This window comes from Lepus europaeus, chromosome 12 (assembly GCF_033115175.1).
Source record: "Lepus europaeus isolate LE1 chromosome 12, mLepTim1.pri, whole genome shotgun sequence".
Classification (NCBI taxonomy): domain Eukaryota; kingdom Metazoa; phylum Chordata; class Mammalia; order Lagomorpha; family Leporidae; genus Lepus; species Lepus europaeus.
This window is the reverse complement of record NC_084838.1, coordinates 70276127-70296646: the sequence shown is the minus strand read 5'-3', so window position 1 is coordinate 70296646 and position 20520 is coordinate 70276127. Positions and strand designations below refer to the sequence as shown.

At 41.5% G+C, this 20520-nt stretch overlaps 2 protein-coding genes across 5 annotated transcripts in view; one reads left to right on the top strand and one right to left on the bottom strand.

Moving 5' to 3' along the window:
* SPATA6L (spermatogenesis associated 6 like) overlaps window positions 1-5389 on the bottom strand; it is an 84698-nt gene extending 79309 nt beyond the window's left edge. For 3 of the 4 annotated variants that reach the window (XM_062208319.1, XM_062208314.1, XM_062208318.1), the window contains exons 1-2: window positions 5189-5389; window positions 4084-4231 (exon numbers count right to left, since the gene is read on the bottom strand). In XM_062208319.1, coding sequence (XP_062064303.1) covers window positions 4084-4086 — 3 coding nt within the window. In that variant the 5' untranslated portion in view covers window positions 4087-4231; window positions 5189-5389. The remainder of the gene's footprint in view (window positions 1-4083; window positions 4232-5188) is intronic. The other variant, XM_062208315.1, reaches the window with a different exon arrangement.
* Window positions 5390-5487: 98 nt separating this feature from the next.
* The window catches only part of CDC37L1 (cell division cycle 37 like 1, HSP90 cochaperone), a 31440-nt gene continuing 16407 nt past the window's right edge, over window positions 5488-20520 (top strand). Inside the window, exons 1-3 of the mRNA XM_062208312.1 lie at window positions 5488-5747; window positions 9562-9843; window positions 16653-16746. Coding sequence (XP_062064296.1) covers window positions 5616-5747; window positions 9562-9843; window positions 16653-16746 — 508 coding nt within the window. The 5' untranslated portion in view covers window positions 5488-5615. The remainder of the gene's footprint in view (window positions 5748-9561; window positions 9844-16652; window positions 16747-20520) is intronic.

The window sequence follows — 20520 nt, the reverse complement described above, 5'->3', positions numbered from 1 at the left end:
AGTGCCAGGGTTTGGATCCTGACTCTGCTCCTGATTCCAGCTTCCTGCCAATGCAGACACTGAGATGCAGCAAGCAAAGGCTCAAGGTCCCTACCACCCACATGGGCGTTCCTGGCTCCTGGTTTCAGCCTGGACCAGCACAAGCCTTTGTGGAGTTAGGACACTACTTGGGAAACCTGCATCCCCTATTAGAGTGCCTGAGTTTAAGTCAAAGCTCCTCTCTGGATTCCAGCTTCCACATAGTGTGCACTCTGAGAGGCAGCAGGAAGTGACTCAAGTACTTGGGTCCGTGTCCCCTAAATGGGAGGTGCAGATTGAATTCTGTGCTCTTGACTTTGGTTTGGCCCAATCCCAGATGTTACAGGAATTTGAGGAATGAATCAGCAAATCTCTATCATTCATAAAATGAAAATAAAAATGTTAAATATTCATAACAATTTTCAAAAATCTTTAACCTATCTTCAAATAAGAAAAGCCAAGGGCCAGTGTTGTGACACAGAAGTTAAGCCTCTGCTTCAGATGCAGGCATCCCATAATGGGACATGGATTCGATTCCCAGAGTCCTGCTTCCAATCCATCTTGCTAATGTGCCTGGAACAGTAGCAGATGATGGCCCAAATACCTAGACCCCTGCCACCCAAATGGGAGACTCAGAGGTCTGGACTCCTGATTCCATGCTCCAGCTGTTGCAGCTCTTTTTTTCTCTGTCCATTTCTGCTTCTCTCTCTGTCACTCTTTCAAATACATAAATCTTTTTAAAAGGAAAAATAAAAGTTATCATATGCTTTTGTGAATCTCCTAACAAAATAGCCCATCAAGGGGCCGACACTATGGTGTAGTACCTGCAGCACCCGCATCCCTTATGAAGGCCGGTTCGTGTTCTGGCTACTCCTCTTCTGATCCAGCTCTCTGCTATGGCCTGGGAAAGCAGTAGAAGATGGCCCAAGTGCTTGGGCCCCTGCACTGCGTGGAAGACCCAGAAGAAGCTGTTGGCTCCTGACTTGTATTGGCCCAACTCTGCCCATTTGCGGCCATTTGGAGAGAGAACCAGTGGGTGGAAGATCTCTCCCTCTCTCCCCCTCTCTCTCTGTAACTCTACCTCTCAAGTAAATAATTCTTTTAAAAAAAAATAGCCCACTGGGGCTGGCGCTGTGGCACAGTGGGTTAACGCCCTGGCCTGAAGCACTGGCATCCCATATAGGCGCCGGTTCGAGACCCGGCTGCTCCACTTCCTGTCCAGCTCTCTGCTATGGCCCGGGAAAGCAGTAGAAGATGGCCCAAGTCCTTGGGCCCCTGCACCCACGTGGGAGACCCGGAAGAAGCTCCTGGCTCCTGGCTTTGGATCGACACAGCTCCGGCCGTTGCAGCCATCTGGGGAGTGAACCATTGGATGGAAGACCTCTCTCTCTTGCCCTCTCTCTCTCTCCGCCTCTCCTCTCTGTGTAACTCTGACTTTCAAATAAATATTTAAAAAATAGCCCATCAAGATGATTTTTGGTGGCATCACTATGAAATTATCTTCAACAGAAGTGTTACATACACCTAAAGAGAAAATCTGGAGATTCTATGTACCCCAAATGAGGATAAGCAAATTACTGTGATGTGTAATACAAGTAATTCAGAAAGAAACCCATTTAAAGGCACTATATTATTAGAACAGTGGTTTCTGCATCCAAAACAGAAGCAGGTAATTTGAGTACTTCTTTTTTTTTTTTTTTTTTTTTTGGCCAGGCAGAGTTAGACATCAGAGAGATAGAGAGAGAGTTATATTGAGTACTTCTCTAAGTCCAAACACTTCTTGGGAATTTTCTTCAAGAATCAGGAATACTTCTAGGAAGGAGTCAAATTACAACCAAACAGCTTTTAACAATTTTGAAGTCATTTGGGATCTGGATCCACACATGGGATCCATTTCACAAAATTTTATTAGAATTCATGAGTCAGGTTCATATGTTACTCTCTGTGTTGCGCTTTGATTCACTGGTATTTGCAGGCTCAGTACTGACATAATAATTCCATAAGCAATGTCCTTGGCCATTTGGACAAAGCCCTTCCATCTAGAAGTAATTTCTATAGAGAAAAAAAATTAACATGGTCTTTCAAGGTTCAGCTGGCTAGCTCTATGAGAGGAGTAGATAAATTATGACACAAAGCAATTTCTAAGGAATTCTATTATCCTATATAAGAAAGTGGGAGAGAATGATTAAGTTTTAAGACTTAAGTTCCAAATATCTACTCTGCTTGAGTACAGGATTTAGACCCTGAAATCATCAGTGGCTCAAGATGAGACTACCTCTAATTTCATGATGTCTACTCCTTCTTCTAACAAAACATAACTGTATTCCTTTTTTACTCTTGTCTGCCTTTATTTAATTCTGCATCTTGTCTTCTATCCTTGTTTCTATCCTTTATTTCCTATTCATTTACTCAGCACATTTTCATTGAGTTCCTACTATGTGCCAGATATTGTTATAGGCAATGCAGGTAAAAGGGTGAACAAGAAAAAAAACCGTGCTTTTGTGGAGTTTAGATTCTAGTGGGGAAGAAAACATAATAAATGAGTAAACATAAAAAAGATAATAATAGCATGATGAATGGTGGGAAGGAAAATATCAAAGGTGGTGGACAGAATGTTACAGGTTAGAGCATACGAGTCCAATTAGACTCAGCTGCCAAGTTGGTCTCTCTAGGGTAAGACATTTCACCTGAGAAGCATGACCACTACTGAGATGTTAAACACGCTAAGAGAAACAATATACTGGCAAAGGGAACAGCAAACACAAAGGGCTTGAGTCGGGAGAAATGGGTGTTTGAGGAATGGAATGGCCAATGAACATACTAACAGAGACCTAGAGCAGGGAGTTATGGAGTTACAAGATGATGCTAAAGAGTTAGGTTGCCACTAGATTGCACAGGAACTTAAAGAATTAAAACAGTCAATGTGATTGTTTACCTAACAGTCATAACCTCTTCTTCCTTGTCAACAGAACCCTAGTTGTGTTTGGGCGACAATGCATACAGCTCCAGGTAATAAATCATAATTTACTAAGCCAGTTCTGGCCAATGACATAGAAGACAGTCACTAGAAGCTTCTGGAAAATATATTTATCCCTAATATGAAAGCCATAAGTAAATAAACCTATTTTTGCCTCCTCTCTCGCTTCCTGCTTTATGTATGTTATGTTTTAATTTCCAGAGCTAGGGTACCCATCTTGCAACCATGACATAACAAACCTAAAGATGCAAGTCACCAATTGTAGGACAGTAGAGAGGAATAACCTGGGTCATTGCTACAACTGGCAAATGTTAAACCTATCCTGGGACCACAAAGCTTTATCCTTTTTGTTCAGTAAACAATAAATGTCCCTACAGTTTAAATATCTGAGATTTCAGTTACTTGCATTGAGAGAATATAACTGATATAGGTGGGAGGTGACATGATCTGATTTAGATATGTGCAGCAACTGTACAAATACATTATATGGTGAAAGAATGGAAGAGAAGCATGGACAACTGCTCCAGTAGTTCTCAGAAGGGAGCATGGTCTCCTGACCTAAGCAGAGAGCAATAAAGCTGGAGAAAACTAGAGATTCAAGGCACATTTGGGAGGGAAATCACAGGACTTGCTGACAGTTTAGACAAGAACAGTGAAGAAGAAGGGTTTAAGCCCAAGATTTTGGATTTGATCGTGGTGTCACTCATTGAGAAGACGGAAATAAGAGGTTTGGGGAAGGAAGTGGGATCCAGAGTTGTTTTTTGGATGTGTTAAATGTACAATGTGTATGAGTCATTCAAACAGAGACGTCAAATCAGCAGGTAAGCATAATCCTCTGAAGTTCTGTGGTAAGGTCAGGGCTTGAATTGCAATTTGGAAATTGTCGATTTAATGTTATTTAAAGGCACATAAGTAGACAAGATCGTCCCAGCCAGCCAAAATATGAGGAGATCTAAAACTAGAGGCCTGCTAGAACACAAAACTGAAGAGAAACAGTGAAAAAAAGGTAGGGGGAAAACCATCATCACCATCAGCATCATTTAGTATTTTTGTAGAGCTTACTTTATGCCAAGCATTGCTCAACTCACCATGTGGCTTCATGACAGTAAAGAGAAAAAAGTGCTGTCCTTTTCTTTCTCCCTTTCCGTTTTCTCCTGTGGTTTTCACTCTTAAACTCAGTTGGTTTAGATGCAGGGCTTCTCAACTTTCATTTGTAATGATTAAGTTCTATATGCACTGGAAAATATCCAAATAGCATAATAGAGGAAAGTTGAATGTGGAAAGATCCTCAGAAACTTTCCTCCCATCTCACCCACCCTAGGCAATCACTAACAGTTTCTTGTATACCTCTAAAAATTTACAGATTTGTTTTTATGAAACTAGGAGACCCCCCCCCATATATATGTATGTATCTCCATATATATATCTAATTCTGCAATGTGCCTTTTTTAACTCAATACTTTTTGGAGATATTTCTACTATCAGTAACTGTAGATATACTTGATTCTTTTTAAAGACTCAAAGAACCCCACTGTATTAACAAGCAGTGTTAATACAGTGATGGGCAATTAGATTTTCTTATCACTGAAAAAAATTTTATAGATAAATCTTTGGATATTGGTGCAAAAATAACTGTTGGATAACTTCCCAGCAGCGAAATTGCTGTATGAAAGTACTTATGACTCTCATATGGTCAAATAACAGCTCTTTTTTTGTCATATCTTGGCCAACATTTGGTATTAAGCAATTACAAAAGTTTGCCAATCCAGTAGATTGAAAAAATGGCGTCTTGTTGTTTTTATTTGGGCCTTTTAAATTGTGAGCAGAGCAGCAAGGCCTGATGGTTAAACATGCACATTTTGGAAGTTACACTCGGTGGGCTGGATTCTAGCTGTTCTTAAAATGTGCGACCTCCGGAAGGCCTCATTTTTTTTTCTTCTTCTCAAAAAAAAAATAAACAAATAAATAAATAAAATTTTTAAAAGGATATGGCGCTAGCACAAATCCTGAGGGTTAAACGCCAGAAGTAAACAAACAGGGAGCCCTACACGGCTGCTTGAAGCCAGTTAGGGTCCTCCTCCTTCCAGCAAGTTTTGCAGAACTCGCTTGGTACCTGTAACTTGATATGGGAAGAAACAGGCTCTGCCTTCAAGAGTCGGGCCCCTACCCCGCCTGCTCCACCCTGAGACCTACTGTTCCTCTGTCAGTGTACGTGCAAACACGGTCCGGCCGCGCACCTCCCGGCGGGCAGGGACAAGTTTCTAACACGACCCGACATTCGCCGACCGCAGCACCGTGAAGGTTAAGTCGTCGGCGCCTAAATGCCTGCGGGAACGAGTGTTAAACCAGAAAGGATTCTCAATCCACCCCACACACAGCCGCCGAGACGGCCCTCCGCGGCCACGCCCCATCCGGAAGTGACGCTGCCCCGTCGGGCGCTCCTTCCGCCACCCGCCGGCGGCTCGGCCCTGGCTGGCGCGGGCTGTGCGTAGGCATCGCGGCCAGCGCGGGGATTGTGGGTAACGAACCCGGCCGGCTGGGGTGGCTGGCTCCGCGCAGCAGGGTCCGCTCACGCCAAGTCCGTTGGCTGTCGCTGGTGCTGGGCCCGGGGCAGCGGGACATGGAGCAGCCGTGGCCGCCGCCGGGGCCCTGGAGCCTCCCTCGGGTCGAGGGTGAGGCCGAGGAAGAGAGTGACTTGGACGTGTCCCCCGTCTCCCCCCGCTGCCCGCAGCTGCCGGGCGGTGGCGCCCAGGTGAGAGGGGCTCGCGTTCCGCTGGGGGGTCGGGGAGGTGCAGCCGCACAGCCCCCCGGAGTGCCGCGTCTCGGCGGCCCCGTTGGCCCTGTTCCTAGCTGTCGCGGGGCTGGGGGGCCTGATGCCAGCCCGCCGCGGTGGTAGCATCCTTTGAGGGAAGAAGAGGTGGCCGTGTGTTCATTCGTGCCCAGCCTCCCCCTCGGCGCACACCGTTTCTTTCACCTCGGCTGATCCCTGCTCACCCTTGGAAGGCGTCCCTCATCTCCCCCTCCCTGACAGCACCCAGATTTGGGGCGGCTCACGCCGTATCTGCCGGTGACCCTTTGTCCTCTTGGGATTGCTCTCATCCGAACACTCTGTTAAGTCAGAGGCTCCGGCACTCTTGCCCACTCACTGTTGAGTTAGGGACAGCGCACGACTGTAGTTCGTGAGTCCCGCAGATTTCACACGCGGGTTCACCCACGTTGGTAGCTGAGCAGATCCCTGTAAATCTCGCTTTTGACGCCGGCTTTGGATTTAACACCTCTCCCACCCGCGTGTCTGGCTTTCCCTGTTTGGTTTTCCGATAAAAGCGTAGAGGCACACACTTGCCTTTTTCTCTCAGACTTTTCCCCCAGGTACCTGATGCAACTTGTGCTTTCAGTCCAGTTTTCTTGCCCCTGAGACTTAATTCAAATAATTTTGAATGTTTCTGAGTCCTATCTTAGGGAGAGCTTGCCTGCGTCACTTTGTCCTTTTTGTTTTGTTTTGTTTTGTTTTTCCTCCTGACCCGAGTGTGTTTTGGAAATATGTTTCAGGATCGCAGACTAAACACTAACATGGTCAATGAAATGCATTGTAGATGTGTTCCTTCTGAACTCATTTTGCTAGATGTTAATGAAGAATGGTAATTTAAAACGTTTGCCAATAAGTGGAGGATCATCAATGTTATGTCTGACTGACGGGGTTACTTAGCTTCACACAGAGAAAAATGCTGTTTCATAACCACAGAGTGTTCTTCAGCCAGCGAGGCACTGGGAAAGTGAGAGCAGGATGAGAGTTGATGGGTCTGTAGTCATTCACTAATTATGGATCACTAATGTCATCCTTATATACAAATGTGTTATAAGCACATACTGTGTCACAGAGGGAAAGAGTGAACACCAGCTGCTGTTGTCAATTTCGAAAGAATATGGCAAGGGAATGAATAATTCAATCAATAACTTCTTCAGGGCTTTGTGGTTGAATCACAAAAGTAACCTAATAGAAACTCAGGATTTTAAAAGTATTATTATTTTACTTGGGCACTTACAAACTTGTTTAACTGAAAGAGATTTTAAAAGTGAGTCAGCCTATCGCTTTCCTTAAAAGTGATTTCTTTGAGTCCATATGGCTAGTTAGTGGCAAAGTTAAAACTCGAATTTAGGACTCCTAGTCCTGTATTTTTCCCCATCTAACTGCATGTCTTATCCTGTGAAGTACTGTAAAACTTTGTTGACTGAAACTACCTTTAAATGGTCTTAAAATTTGCAAAATGATTACTAATTCTAAATTCATAAGCTTACTGCCTCTATACTTTTTGCCTTGCTAACTTTAGGACTTAAATTTTTGGAAAGGAGAAAATGTTTAATCCAATCTATAGGCATCTTATAATCTTTTTAACAAGTGTTTAAAAGCTTTGGCTTGGGGTCTTCCTCTCTTGGAACCCCCCTCCTGGCTGCTTTGGTAGGAGGTTCCCAATTTAAATAAATCTTGTTTTTCTATTAAAAAAAAAATCTTTGGTTTGATTTTTACCAATTATGTGGAATTTAGACATCTTAATGTAATAGACGATCTATAGTTCAAACATCCAATCAATGTAAAGACAGATCAGAATATAAAGATTCAGTAGGAGATTTTTGATGTGTAAAGTTACATTAGCAGACGTTAATGCTGAGTTCCTTGTACAGAATTTATGTTCATTAAAATTCAACAATTTTAATGTTCCCCTAGAATTTTAGTATGTTCACAGATTAAAATATGACCAAACCTTTAATCACTTGAGTGCATGTTAGATAGTTTGTCAAAAGGGCCACATGTTGTCTGGGTAGTCTGTGGAGAAGAATTTAAACATAAATCATTTTTAGAATTCATTTGGTTTGAGAAATATTTGCTTGCACCCAATTTAAAAATGCAAGATACTTCCACTTATCCATATTACCATTCTTGGTATATCTTGGTATTCCTTCCAAAATAAGTTTTATAGCTTCATTTGTCTCCTCTTCTTGTCCCCATTTTAAGCATAGCTGCTTCGCAGTTATTCTTGATCCTATTCTAAGATAGCAAAAAGTAAAATAAATGTTTCACTTGGTTAGCTAGGGACATGGTGTTTGGTACCTGGGCTGTAAACCTGCTGAAAGAGTAAACAACATCTGAATAGCCAACTGTGTGCACATTTGCTCCAGTAGAAACCTGAGTTTGCCTGGAGACACAGCTAGGAAGGAGGGGCCTTGCTTGCTCCTTGCCTCAGAATTCCTCACTGCTGCCAGCCTGTTCGATGAAGTGCAGATTCATTTAACCATCTCATATTTGTTGAATTCTGGCTTTTCTAGAAGCTCATAGTTGAGAAAACATAAGCAATAATGCTGTGTGGAAAAACACCCCAAAGAAATATGCATAATCTGGGTGGGGGGGAATGGTTAAGGAGAAGCCTAGGGGATGGCAGAAACTGGAATGGAAATGGGAATTACCTTAAGGAGGAGAATTGCCATATTTGAGCTGGGAGGCCAGGGAAGGCACTGGGGAATAAGCAGACAAGGAGAAGAGTAACAGGCACTGTGAAGAGAGGTAGTAGGAAATGGCATCGTGAAGAATGATGCCTGGCCAGAGTTCTCACTTTATCCCAAGGCTCTGAGAATGAATAAACAAAGATTTGGTTTTTAGAAGGATCACTGCAGTCTAGCAGAATGGAGAAAGACTTGGGATAATACAGGCTACATTTGTACTTGGATAATTCAGGTATGAAATTACAAGGATTTGAATAGAGGTGCAGATGTGGAAACAGATCAGAGAAAAAGTACTGTGAGTAAGTAGTTTGAAAGTGATCAACATTTGACCAATAAGCCAAAAAGAATGTGCCTTCAGCTTTTATTTTATAGAGCTAAAGAATGTGAGGAATTAAAATAATTAACTACAATGGTTCATATATAGTGATTAAGTAAGTATTAGAACGAATACCTACTGCTTTTGCATGGAACAGAATCATCAGGATAAACCTTTTAATATTTTACAAAAAAAATAACTTTGCCTGTTTTATTTGAAATTAGGTCAGAGATACATGATAGAAACTTTCTAATAAGAATTTCTTAGATCACTAAGGATTGGTATAATACAGAAAGAAAATAGCAAGCACTGATGACCTTTAAATAAAAGAACGTTTACTGTGGAAAACTTGAAGAATAAAAGTATAAAGGTCTGGTTTTCCTCATGTGGAATGCTGAAGTCATGAAGTAGAATTAAACTTGTTCTTATTATTCGGCTTGTTCAGGATTATGAAGACTGTAAATCAGTCTTGTTGAGCACTAGCTGTATGCAAGACACTGCCATAGTTACCAGGCTTTTTGTTGCTGTCAGTTGTTGGGGGAGATGCTTGGATTAACCAAGAAACTTAGAGTCTAGTTGACGAAACAAGGCCGTGGTAATATACAAATATAACTGCAGATACAGAACACAAGGTACTTGGTCCACCAAAGGCATTGTATAGAAATCCTTTGAATAGAAAGAACTGAAATTGAACTGGGCTGCACAAATATAGCCATTGCCTTCCATTTCTTACAATTACTCTTTTTTCATGCAGATGTATAGCCATGGGATTGAACTGGCTTGCCAAAAGCAAAAGGAGTTTGTGAAGAGTTCTGTAGCGTGCAAATGGAATCTTGCTGAAGCTCAGCAGAAACTTGGTAGCTTAGCACTGCACAACTCTGAGTCCCTGGATCAGGAACATGCCAAAGCACAAACAGCAGTGTCAGAACTGAGGCAGCGGGAGGAAGAATGGCGACAGAAAGAAGAGGCTCTTGTACAAAGAGAAAGGATGTGTTTGTGGAACATGGATGCCATTAGCAAGGATGTTTTTAATAAGGTATGACCTTTTATTGAGCCATAAGGCAAGAAGAAAAAAACCTGAAGTATTTGTACAAACCGATTGTGCTTATTTGGCCACAAGGCAGCAACATTAAAAGTGTTCAGTTTTGGCAGTTTATGAAAAGTGGCTGTTTAAAAAATCTGTATCTCCAATAGTGTCTGCTTTGGGTAGTCTTTAATTCACTCATATGACCATAGCATAGCACCCTGGCTGAAGTGTGGGCTTTGGAATTGGACTGTCTCAAATATCAGCTTTGTTACATGCTGGCTTTGTGACCTTGGGCAAGTCATTTAATGTCTCTAAGCATTTGTTTCTTCAACTATGTAGGGTAGATGTGAAGATTAAGTAAAGGTATTGTCTTAAAATTGTGACAGCTTGGAGCCTGGTGTGTGGCAAAGCAGATGTGATGGCCCTTTTGTTACCATGCTGTGCTATCAGCTTCTCTTAGTTTTTTAATACAAATGTGTAATTAGTGTTTTTTTCGAATAAAAATTTTTTACTGTTTATTTACCAGTGTGTATGTAGTAAACTCAGGTGGTAATATGGACTTAATACTATAAATGTTAGTACTGAAAGGACCCTTTAGAAACAATTCAGACTTGTCTATTACTTTTTAAAATTTATTTATTTGCAAGGCAGAGTTATAAAGATAGATCTTCCATTTGCTAGTTCACTCCCCAAATGGGCATAACTGCCAGATCTGGACCAGGCTGAAGCCAGAAACCAGGAGTTTCTTCCAGATCGCCCACGTGGGTGTGCAGGGGCCCAAGGGCTTGGGCCATCCTCTGCTGTTTTCCCAGGCCATTTGCTGGGAGCTGGATCAGAAGTGGAGCAGCCGGGACTTCAATCAGTGCCCATATGGGATGCTGGCAGTAAAGGCAGCAGCTTTGGGGGCCAACATTGTGGTGTAGCTAGTAAAGCCTCTGCCTGTGATACCGGCATCCCATATGGTTGCCGGTTTGAGTCCCAGCTGCTCCACTTCCAGTCTGGCTCTCTGCTATGGCCTGGGAAAGCAGCAGAAGATGGCCCAAGTCCTTAGGTTCCTGCACCCATGTGGGAGACCTGAAAGAAGCTCCAGGCTCCTGGCTTTGGATCGGCTCAGCTCCAGCCATTGTGGTCGGTCATTTAGGGAGTGAACCAGTGGATGGAACACCTCTCTCTCTCTCTCTCTCTCTCTCTCTCTCTCTCTGCCTCTGTAACTCTGCCTTTAAATAAATCTTTAAAAAAAAAAAAAAAAAAAGGCAGTGGCTTTATCCTGTGTGCCACAACACCATTCCCTGTCTGCCACTTAAATAGTACAGTACTGTACACAAGTAAGGCATTTACCAACTGAAGTATTCAGTTTCTCATTAGGTTTATTCTTTGACTCCTGTATCTGAAAAAGAAATGGATTTTTCTTTTTTTTTTTTTTTAACAGGAATACCACTTTATTTTTTTTTAATTAATTAATTAATTTTTTTTTTTTTTTAAATTTTTGACGGGCAGAGTGGACAGTGAGAGAGAGACAGAGAGAAAGGTCTTCCTTTTGCCGTTGGTTCACCCTCCAGTGGCCGCCGCGGCTGGCGCGCTGCAGCCGGCGCACCGCGCCGATCCGATGGCAGGAGCCAGGTGCTTCTCCTGGTCTCCCATGGGGTGCAGGGTCCAAGGACTTGGGCCATCCTCCACTGCACTCCCTGGCCACAGCAGAGAGCTGGCCTGGAAGAGGGGCAACCGGGACAGGATCGGTGCCCCGACCGGGACTAGAACCCGGTGTGCCGGCACCACAAGGCGGAGGATTAGCCTAGTGAGCCGCGGCGCCGGCCGGATTTTTCTTTTTAAAGAGTTATTTATTTGAAAGTCAGAGTTACAGAGAAGGAGAGGCAGTGTGTGTAAGGAGGGAATCTTCATCTGCTGGTTTGCTCCACAAATTGCTGCAATGGCCAGGGCTGGGCCAGGCCAAAGACAGGAGCTTCGTCCAGGTCTCTCACATGGGTGCAGGGGCCTAAGCACTTGGAACATTTGCTGCTTTCCCAGGCACATTAGCAAGGAGCTGGATTGGAAGTGGAGCAGCTGGGACTTGAACTGGCACCCATATGGGATGTCAGCACTGCATGGGGCAGCTTTAGCCATTATGCCACAGTGTCACCCCAAAATGGATTTAAATTGTAGTAAACTCATAGAGTTTTTATTGCTGGAAGAGTACAGAAGAGCACTATTTTTCAGACTGTGAGGTTAAGGCTTTTCTAAGTAGGTTGTGAAAAAATTCTTATTCCAAAGAGCATTGCAGAAAGGGCAGTGGGGGAGGGAGGGGGAGCAGCAATGTGGCACAGTGGGTTAGGCTTCCTCCTGTAGCACCGTCATCCCATACTGAAAGTGCTGATTGAAGTTCTGGCTGCTCTACTTCTGATCCAGTTCCCTGCTGATGCACCTGGGAAAGCTGTGGAAGATGGCTCAAGTCCCTGGGGCCCCTGCAGCCACGTGGGAGACCAGATTCCAGGCTCTTGGCTTCCACCTGGCCCAACCATTGTGGCCATTTGCGGGAGTGAAACAGCAGATGGAAGGTCAATCTCTTCTTTCTCTGTCTCTCCCTCTCTCTATCATTCTGCCTTTCAAATACACAAACTAAGTCTTAAAAAGAGAGAGAGATAATATAGGTGTGGATTTTTAGCCTAACAGTCAAGATGCAGGTTAATATTTGCATGTCCCACATCATTATACCCAGGTTCACTGTCTGACTTTGGCTCCTGATTCCAGCTTCCTGCTAATGCAGACCTGGGAGGCAGTGCTGCTGGTTCACGTAAATGGGCTCCTGCCACCCATGTAGTTGCAGACCTGGATGGAGTTCTGTCTCCAACTTTGGCCCCTGCTTGGAGCTATTGCAAACATTTGGGGAGTGAACCAGCAGATGCAATTAGTCTCTCTCAGATGGAATCAACTTTTCTCTCTCACTCAAATAAGTAAAAATTAACAATGTGTAGAATAGAAAAGATCAGAATGTAGCCCTCTTAGAAACCGTCAATATTGTTATAAAAGCTGTGTTTTCAGTCTACATGCACATGTTATGACACAGTGTGAAGTCTTTCTTAACCTAAATTATAGAAAATTTGAAAGCTCTTGCTGTAGAGATACAGGCTACAGGCAGTTTTAATGGACAAGTCTCAAATATTTGTTTATACATTTTTCTGAAGAATAAATAAATATATTAAAGAACAAAGACCGGTTTGGCATGGCTGATAAAGCCACCATCTGCAATGCCAGCATCCCATATGGGCGCTGATTCTTGTCCCAGCTGCTCCGCTTTGATCCAGCTCCCTGCTAATGGCCTGGAAAAGCAGCATAAGCCCAAGATCTTGGGCCCCTGCCACCAACCTGGGAGACCCAGGTGTAGCTCCTGGCTCTCGGCTTTGGCCACTGGAGTGAACCAGTGGTTGGAAGATTCTCTCTCTCTCTCTTTCTCTCTCTCTCTCTCTCTATATATATATATATATAACTCTAACTCTGACTTTCAATTAAATCTTTAAAAAGATAAAAAACAGTCAAAAATTTAACATTTACAAGCATGAGATATATATCTAAATTGAAGTTATAAAAATTTTTCCCTCACATCTCATATTTTGTTCCCCTTACTTTGGTGGCTACTGCTTTAGAGTTCCTTTCATTCAACCACCTTATTTTAAAATGAAGAAACTGAAAAGTAAGTAGAATGACATAACATAGTAGTAGATTACATGAGAGGAAGAAATTCATGACTGGGATTGGGAGACTAGAGAATTAAAAAAAAGTATTGCATTATTTTATTGAGATGCCTGTTATTAGGAATTGGGATGGACATTTGGCCTAGCAATTAAGATCTTTGGGACGCCCACTTGCATTCCATTTCAGAGTGTGTAGGTTCAAATCCTGGCTGTGCTCCTGATTCCAGCTTCCTGCCAAAGGCAGACCCTCCAAAACAGCTCAAGTGATTGGTTCCCTGCTACCTACATGGGAGATCTGGTTTGAATTCCTAGCTCCTGACTTCTTAATCCAGCTTCAACTGTTGCAGGCATTTTGGGGATTGAACCAGTGGATGAGGTTTCTGTCTCTTTCACAAATTAGTTAATTAATAAGATGGTTTTAAGAATGAAAATTATGGGGCCAGCACTGTGGCGTAGCAGGTAAAGCTGCCACCTGCAGTGCTGGCATCCCATATGGGCACTAATTCGGGTCCTGGCTGTTCCAGTTGTAATCCAGCTCTCTTGTGGCCCTGGGAGAGCAGTGGAGGATGGCCCAAGTGCTTGGGCTCCTGCACCCACGTGGAAGACACCACAGTGCCGTCCCCGATTTGTGTTTTTTAATGTGGCTAATAAAAAAAAATTTAATGGATTATATTTCTGTCAGACAGTGCTGGTCTAGATGGCAGAATATGTAAGACGGACCGACACTGTGGCATAATTGGTTAAGACACCACTGTTCTCTCTCTCTCTGTGTCTGCCTCTGCCATTCTGTAACTCTTCCTTTCAACCAAATAAATAAACCTTTAAATATATATGTTTATATATATATAAATCTTTAAATATATGTATGAAGGAGAAAAATGCTTTTTATTTTGGAACATGTAAACTTTTGTGTGCTTCCTGATTGTGAACCAACAGAGAACTAGTCTGTGATTTTCATTGTTTGGCAGTGATGGCTTTAGAGTATGAGTATAATCACAGAATGTTCTGAGAGACTATTCTGCTAATTTTGCTGGCTATATAAAAACTTCAGTTTTGGTCTGTTTTATGATTTATTTAGTTGAAAATAAGCACTTCCTTAATAGAAATTTGTACTTCATTTTGGGAATCAAACTGATCTCTCCCAAGAAAAATTTATTAGAAATGGAATAAAAATCTATCTTTGGTTTATGTGTTATCAAATAATTTTCTAGTAAATATACTTTAGAACTCCAGTGATTAAGCCAGAGTTGTAAATATTCATAGAAAATGAGTAATACAACCATAAATTATGCATGCAAAGAATCTTTCTTGCTTAGTGAAATAAGGTAGACCCAAATATCATGTTTTCTATGATTTGTGGTAGCGAATATACAGAGTACAAAAAGGATCTTAATGTTTATGAACGAAATTGACATCTTGTGATTTCATTATTTATTTTTTTCTCAGAAACCTTTCATTTGAGATAGCATTTCATAAATACAAATTTAGGAACACAGTGATTCTTCCCACCCTGCTTTACTTCCCATCCACACTCCCACCTTTCTTCTTCCTCCCTCTCCTATTCCCATTCTTTCTTTTTACTACTATCTATATTCAGTTAACTTTATACACATAAGATTAACCCTACACTAAGTACAGAGTTCAACAAATAGTAGGAAAAAAACTGTTCCTCCAAAGTTGAGACAAGGGCTGTTCAAAGTCATTGCATCTCAAAATATCAACTTCACTTCTATAGATTACCTTTTAGGTACTCTTATTAGTTACCGCAGAAAAGGGAAGACATATGGTATCCGTCTTTTTGGGACTGGCTTATTTCACTAAGTATGTTTTCCAGTTGCATCCATTTTTTGCAAATGACAGGATTTCATTTTTTTTTAACCACTGTGTAGTATTCCATGGTGTACATATCCCATAATTTCTTTTTCCAATCTTTGTTTGATGGGCATCTGGGTTGATTCCATATCTTATTATTGTGAATTGAGTGGCAGTAAACATGGGGGTTCAGATAACTCTTTCATATGCTGATTTCATTTCCTTTGGGTATATTCCCAGGAGTGGGATGGCTGGGTCATACGATAGGTCTATTCAGATTTCTGAGATATCACCATACTGTCTTCCATAGTAGCTATGCCAGTTTACATTCCCACCAACAGTGGATTAGGGTACCTTTTCCCCACATCCTCACCAGCATTTGTTGTTTTTTGATTTCTGTATGTAAACCATTCCAACTGGGGTGAAGTGAATCTTCATTGTGGTTTTGATTTGAATTTTCCTGACAGCTAGTGATCCTGAGCATTTTTCCATGTGTCTGTTGGCCATTTGGATTTCCTCTTTTGAAAAATGTCTGTTTAAGTCCTTTGCCCATTTCTTAACTGAGTTGTTTGTTTTGTTATTGTTGAGTTTCTTGAGCTGTTTATAGATTGTGGATATTAATTCTTTATCAGTTGAATAGTTTGCAAATAATTTCTCCCATTCTGTTGATTTCCTCTTCACTTTGCTGAGTGTTTCTTTTGCAGTGGAAAAGCTTCTCAATTTGATATAATTCCCATTTGTCAATTTCGGCTTTGATCGCTTGTGTAATTATTGTGTATAACCCTCTGTATATTCCTGTAGAACAGTGGCTTCTTTTATTTTTAATTTTGGAACTCTTTATTTAGAGGAATATTATTAAGCCTATGATGATAAACTAAATTGGAAGTATGTTATTGCAAAATATTTTTTAAAAAAAGAAAGGAAGAAGGATTGGAGAGAGGAAAGTATTGTTATATTCTTAGATTCATATTTATAAATCTGTTCTGTATATTAATAAAAAGGTTAAAAGCAAAAGAATCTTTGTCTTTAATAGGAAAATTCAGTTTAACAAAAAGATTCAGTTGTTTTTCTATATAATTCCCAAGATAAATTTAAAATGGTCCACAGATACTCATCTATCATTTTAAGCAAAACTAATGGAACACCCAAACAAGAAAATGTTAATTTTTTAAATGAACAGATTTAATGATACAGTATCAGAATAATACTACACCAGATTTTTATGTTGTCTATATGAAGTATTCTTGGGCATTCAGTATCTGAGAAAGAGATTCAATTAGAGTATAAAACCTGATTTTAATTTCTAAAATTTTTTCATAGAGTTTTATTAATCAAGATAAAAGAAAAGAAACAGAAGATGAAGATAAATCAGAATCATTTATGCAGAAGTATGAGCAAAAAATCAGACATTTTGGTAAGTTGACTACTTGAATTTCCTTCTTTGTAATGCTTGATATCATGTGGATGTGCACAAGAAATGAATTATAAGATGAGAGCCAAAAAGAAGATAGATGGTAAACTCCACTGAGGTAGCTGCATCTGGTAGAGTTATACAGATCTTGTTTTAGACTTTTTTTTTGAGTCATACATAAAATAGATTGACAGAGCAACCCAGATTGTGAAGAGGAGCAAACTTCTATTGTATAATACTGTCCTCTAAGATAGTCTTTATTCCCTAGTCTCTTGACATTTCTCAAATAGTATTTGCCTTTTTATTTGTCATTTCCTTGATATGTGATTATCTTATGGTTAAAATATTAGCATTTTTTCAGGTTTTTGCATATATTGCTATATAAGGATACTTCAAAAAGTAAACTCAAAAGATAAGTTTATTTTGGTGCAAAAATCTAAAATACATATATATATATATATATATATATTTTTTTTTTTTTTGAGAGTTACACAGAGAGAAACAGAGAGAGAGAAAGAGAGAGAGAGGTCCACTGGTTCACTCCCCAAATGGCTACAACTACCAGGGATTGGCCAGGCCAAAGCCAGGAGTCAGGAGCTTCTGTGTCTCTCATAATACTTGCACCATCTTCCAAGGTTCCAGTGTGCTTTCCCAGGCACATTAGCAGGGAGCTGGATTGGAAGTAGCAGCCAAGTCTCAAAGTGGCGCCCATATGATACGCTGGCATCGCAGGTGGCAGCTTTACCCACTGTGCCACAACACTGGCCCTATAACTTTTTCATAACATTTTTGTGAGCTTTTTGAAGACCCTGCATATACATGGATTTAAAATTTTTTTGTGGAGCAGTCATTTGGTCCATCTGTCAAGACATCACTTGAGGTGACCATATTCCATATCATGGTACCAAGCTGGTCCAAGTCCCAGCTCCACTTCTGATTCCAGCTTTCTGATGTACACCCTGGGAGGCAGCAAGTAGTGACTCAAGTAGCTAGATCTGTGCCACCCTTATGGGAGACCTGGATTGAGATACCAGCTCCTGGCTTCAGCATGACCCAGTCCCAGATGTTCTAGACGTTTGGAGACTGAACCAGTGGATGGAAGATATAACACTCACTCTCGCGCTCTCTCGCTCGCTCTCTCTCTCTCTCAGATTTCAAATGAAAGTAAATAATTAAAAACTTTAAAAAACGAACTCCAGGGCCGGCGCTGTGGCTCAATAGGCTAATCCTCCACCTGTGGCGCTGGTACACAGGGTTCTAGTCCCGGTCGGGGCGCTGGTTCTGTCCCGGTTGCCCCTCTTCCAGGCCAGCTCTCTGCTGTGGCCCAGGAGTGCAGTGGAGGATGGCCCAAGTCCTTTGGCCCTGCACCCGCATGGGAGGCCAGGAGAAGCACCTGGCTCCTGGCTTCGGATCAGTGCAGTGCGCCAGCCGCAGCGGCCATTGGAGAGTGAACCAACGGCAAAGGAAGACCTTTCTCTCTCTCTCTCTCTCTCTCTCTCTCTCTCTCTCACTGTCCACTCTACCTGTCAAAAAAAAACACTCCAGAATTTTTTTTTAATAAAACATGTTTTTGTACCAAAATAAACTTTTAATTCTATTTACCATGAACTTTTTGAATTACCCTTGTAGAATGCAGGCAAATCCTTTAACTGTTAGTATAGTAATAGTGTATTTGCAAAGAACTGAAAAGTGTTTTGTTTTTTTTTTTTATTTTGGACAAAAGTGAGATGGAGATTGATACAAGTTAAGGCTTTGCAGAGAAGGTATCATTTGAGCTTGGTTATAAGAAACAGTAGTTTTCTATGTAGATACAGAGACAACAGAATGGCATCTTAGAAAGGCAGAATTGGGATTGTTACATAGCCGGTTAACCTGCCACTTGTAGTCACCAGCATCCGTATTGGAATGCCAGTTCAAGTCCTAGCTGCCCCACTTCCAATCCAGTACCCGGCTAATGACACTGAGAAGGCAGCAAATTATGTAGTTGGGTTTTCACCACCCTCCTAGGAAATCAGAGTGGAGTTCCTGGCTCCTGGCTTCGGTCTGTTACAGACATTTGGGAAGTGAACCGGTGGATGAAAGATTTGTCTCTCCCTTTCTCACTGACATTTGTCCTTTCAAATAAACAAATCTGTAAAAAAAAAAAAAAAAAAGCAGAGTCAAGAAGCAGCACAGTGTGTTCTCAGGACTATAAGTAGTGTGATGCTGCTAAAGTGAAAATACTACTGAGAAATATTAGGAATTGAGGTTCAAAGCATAATTTTTAGATCTAAGTAGTATGTTAACTTAGTAAAAACAGTTTTTATTTTTATTTTAAAAAAGAAAATAGGGTCAGTGCTGTGGCATAGCAGGTTAAGCCACTACTTGCAGCACCCACATCCTGTATGGGTGCTGGTTTGAGCCTCGGCTGTTCCACTTCCAATCCAGCTCCTTGCTAACATGCATAGGAAAGCAGGGGAAGATGGCTCAAGTACTTGGGCCACTGCACTCACTTGGGAGACCCAGAAGAAGCTCCTGGATCCTGGCTTCAGCCTGGCCCAGCACTGGCCATTGCAGCCATTTGGCAAGTGAACCAAAGGATGGATGGATCTCTCTCTCTCTCTCTCTCTCTCTCTCTCTCTCCAACTCTCCCTTTCTCTCGGTGTAACTCTACCTTTCAAATAAATAAACCTTTAAAAAGAAAACAAGGACCAACATTGTAGCGAAATGAGCCAAGCAGCTGCCTGCAGTGGCATTCCATATCAGAGCACTGGTTTGAGACCTGGCTGCTGCATTTCCAATCCATCCTGCTGCTGATGTGACTGGGAAGGCAACGGAGGATGGCTCAAATACTTGGGTCCCTGCCACCCATGTGGGAGACCCAGATAGAGCTCCAGGCTTTTGGCTACTGCCTGGACCAGCCTCAGCCATTGCAGTCATTTAGGGAGACAACAAGGAGATGGAAGATAGCTCTCTAACCCCCTCTCTGTCACTCTGCCTTTCAAATAACTACATCTTTTTTAAAAAAATAGATTATTGAATTCAGTAATGATAGTACCTGAAGAAATAAACAGACATTTCCTTTTCTACATATTATCATTGTGCTGTTCTTTATAATAGAAGTAAAATAAATAGTCTTCCTTTGGACAGATACTAAAATCTTTAAATGAACAGAGCATTGAATCTTAAGGATAAAAGGCAACAATTTTGCAAATGAGCCTTATTTGTAAGTTGCCATTTGCAGTTACTGTACTTGTTTCCTAGGCCCATGTGTTCTGTGGTAGCAAAGAAAGTACTGCATTGGATTGCTCTTTCATGACACATTGCATCTGGTAAAACAGCATCTTTCAGTAGGCTGGTTGCTTTGGAGCTATGGGAAACCTAGTAGGTGAGAAACAGTTTTCTCACTTCTGCTGTAAACTGAGTACTAAACGCAAGGTCAAAAGTGATTTTCTTTGGGAAAACATCTGAACCTTACAAGGTGTTGTAACCCACCTGACACTGTAACTGAGGCTCTAATAAACCATTTTGAAACCATTTTACTGTTGTATAAAACCTCCTGTTTCTGACTAGTAATGCCTATGATAAGACCAGCGAATTTCATGAGCTCATGGTCTTCATTTTATTTGTTGTAAATTAAGTTTCTGGGGATAAGTAGGGGTGAATAACAGTATAATGAATAATTCAGTTGGTAAGACTATACATATAGTACTTGCAGATGCATGGCAAGGAGAGTGCACTTCCAAATCTAACATGAGCTTGTTCAAGTAAGGAATTACTGATCCTTCCAAGATGAAG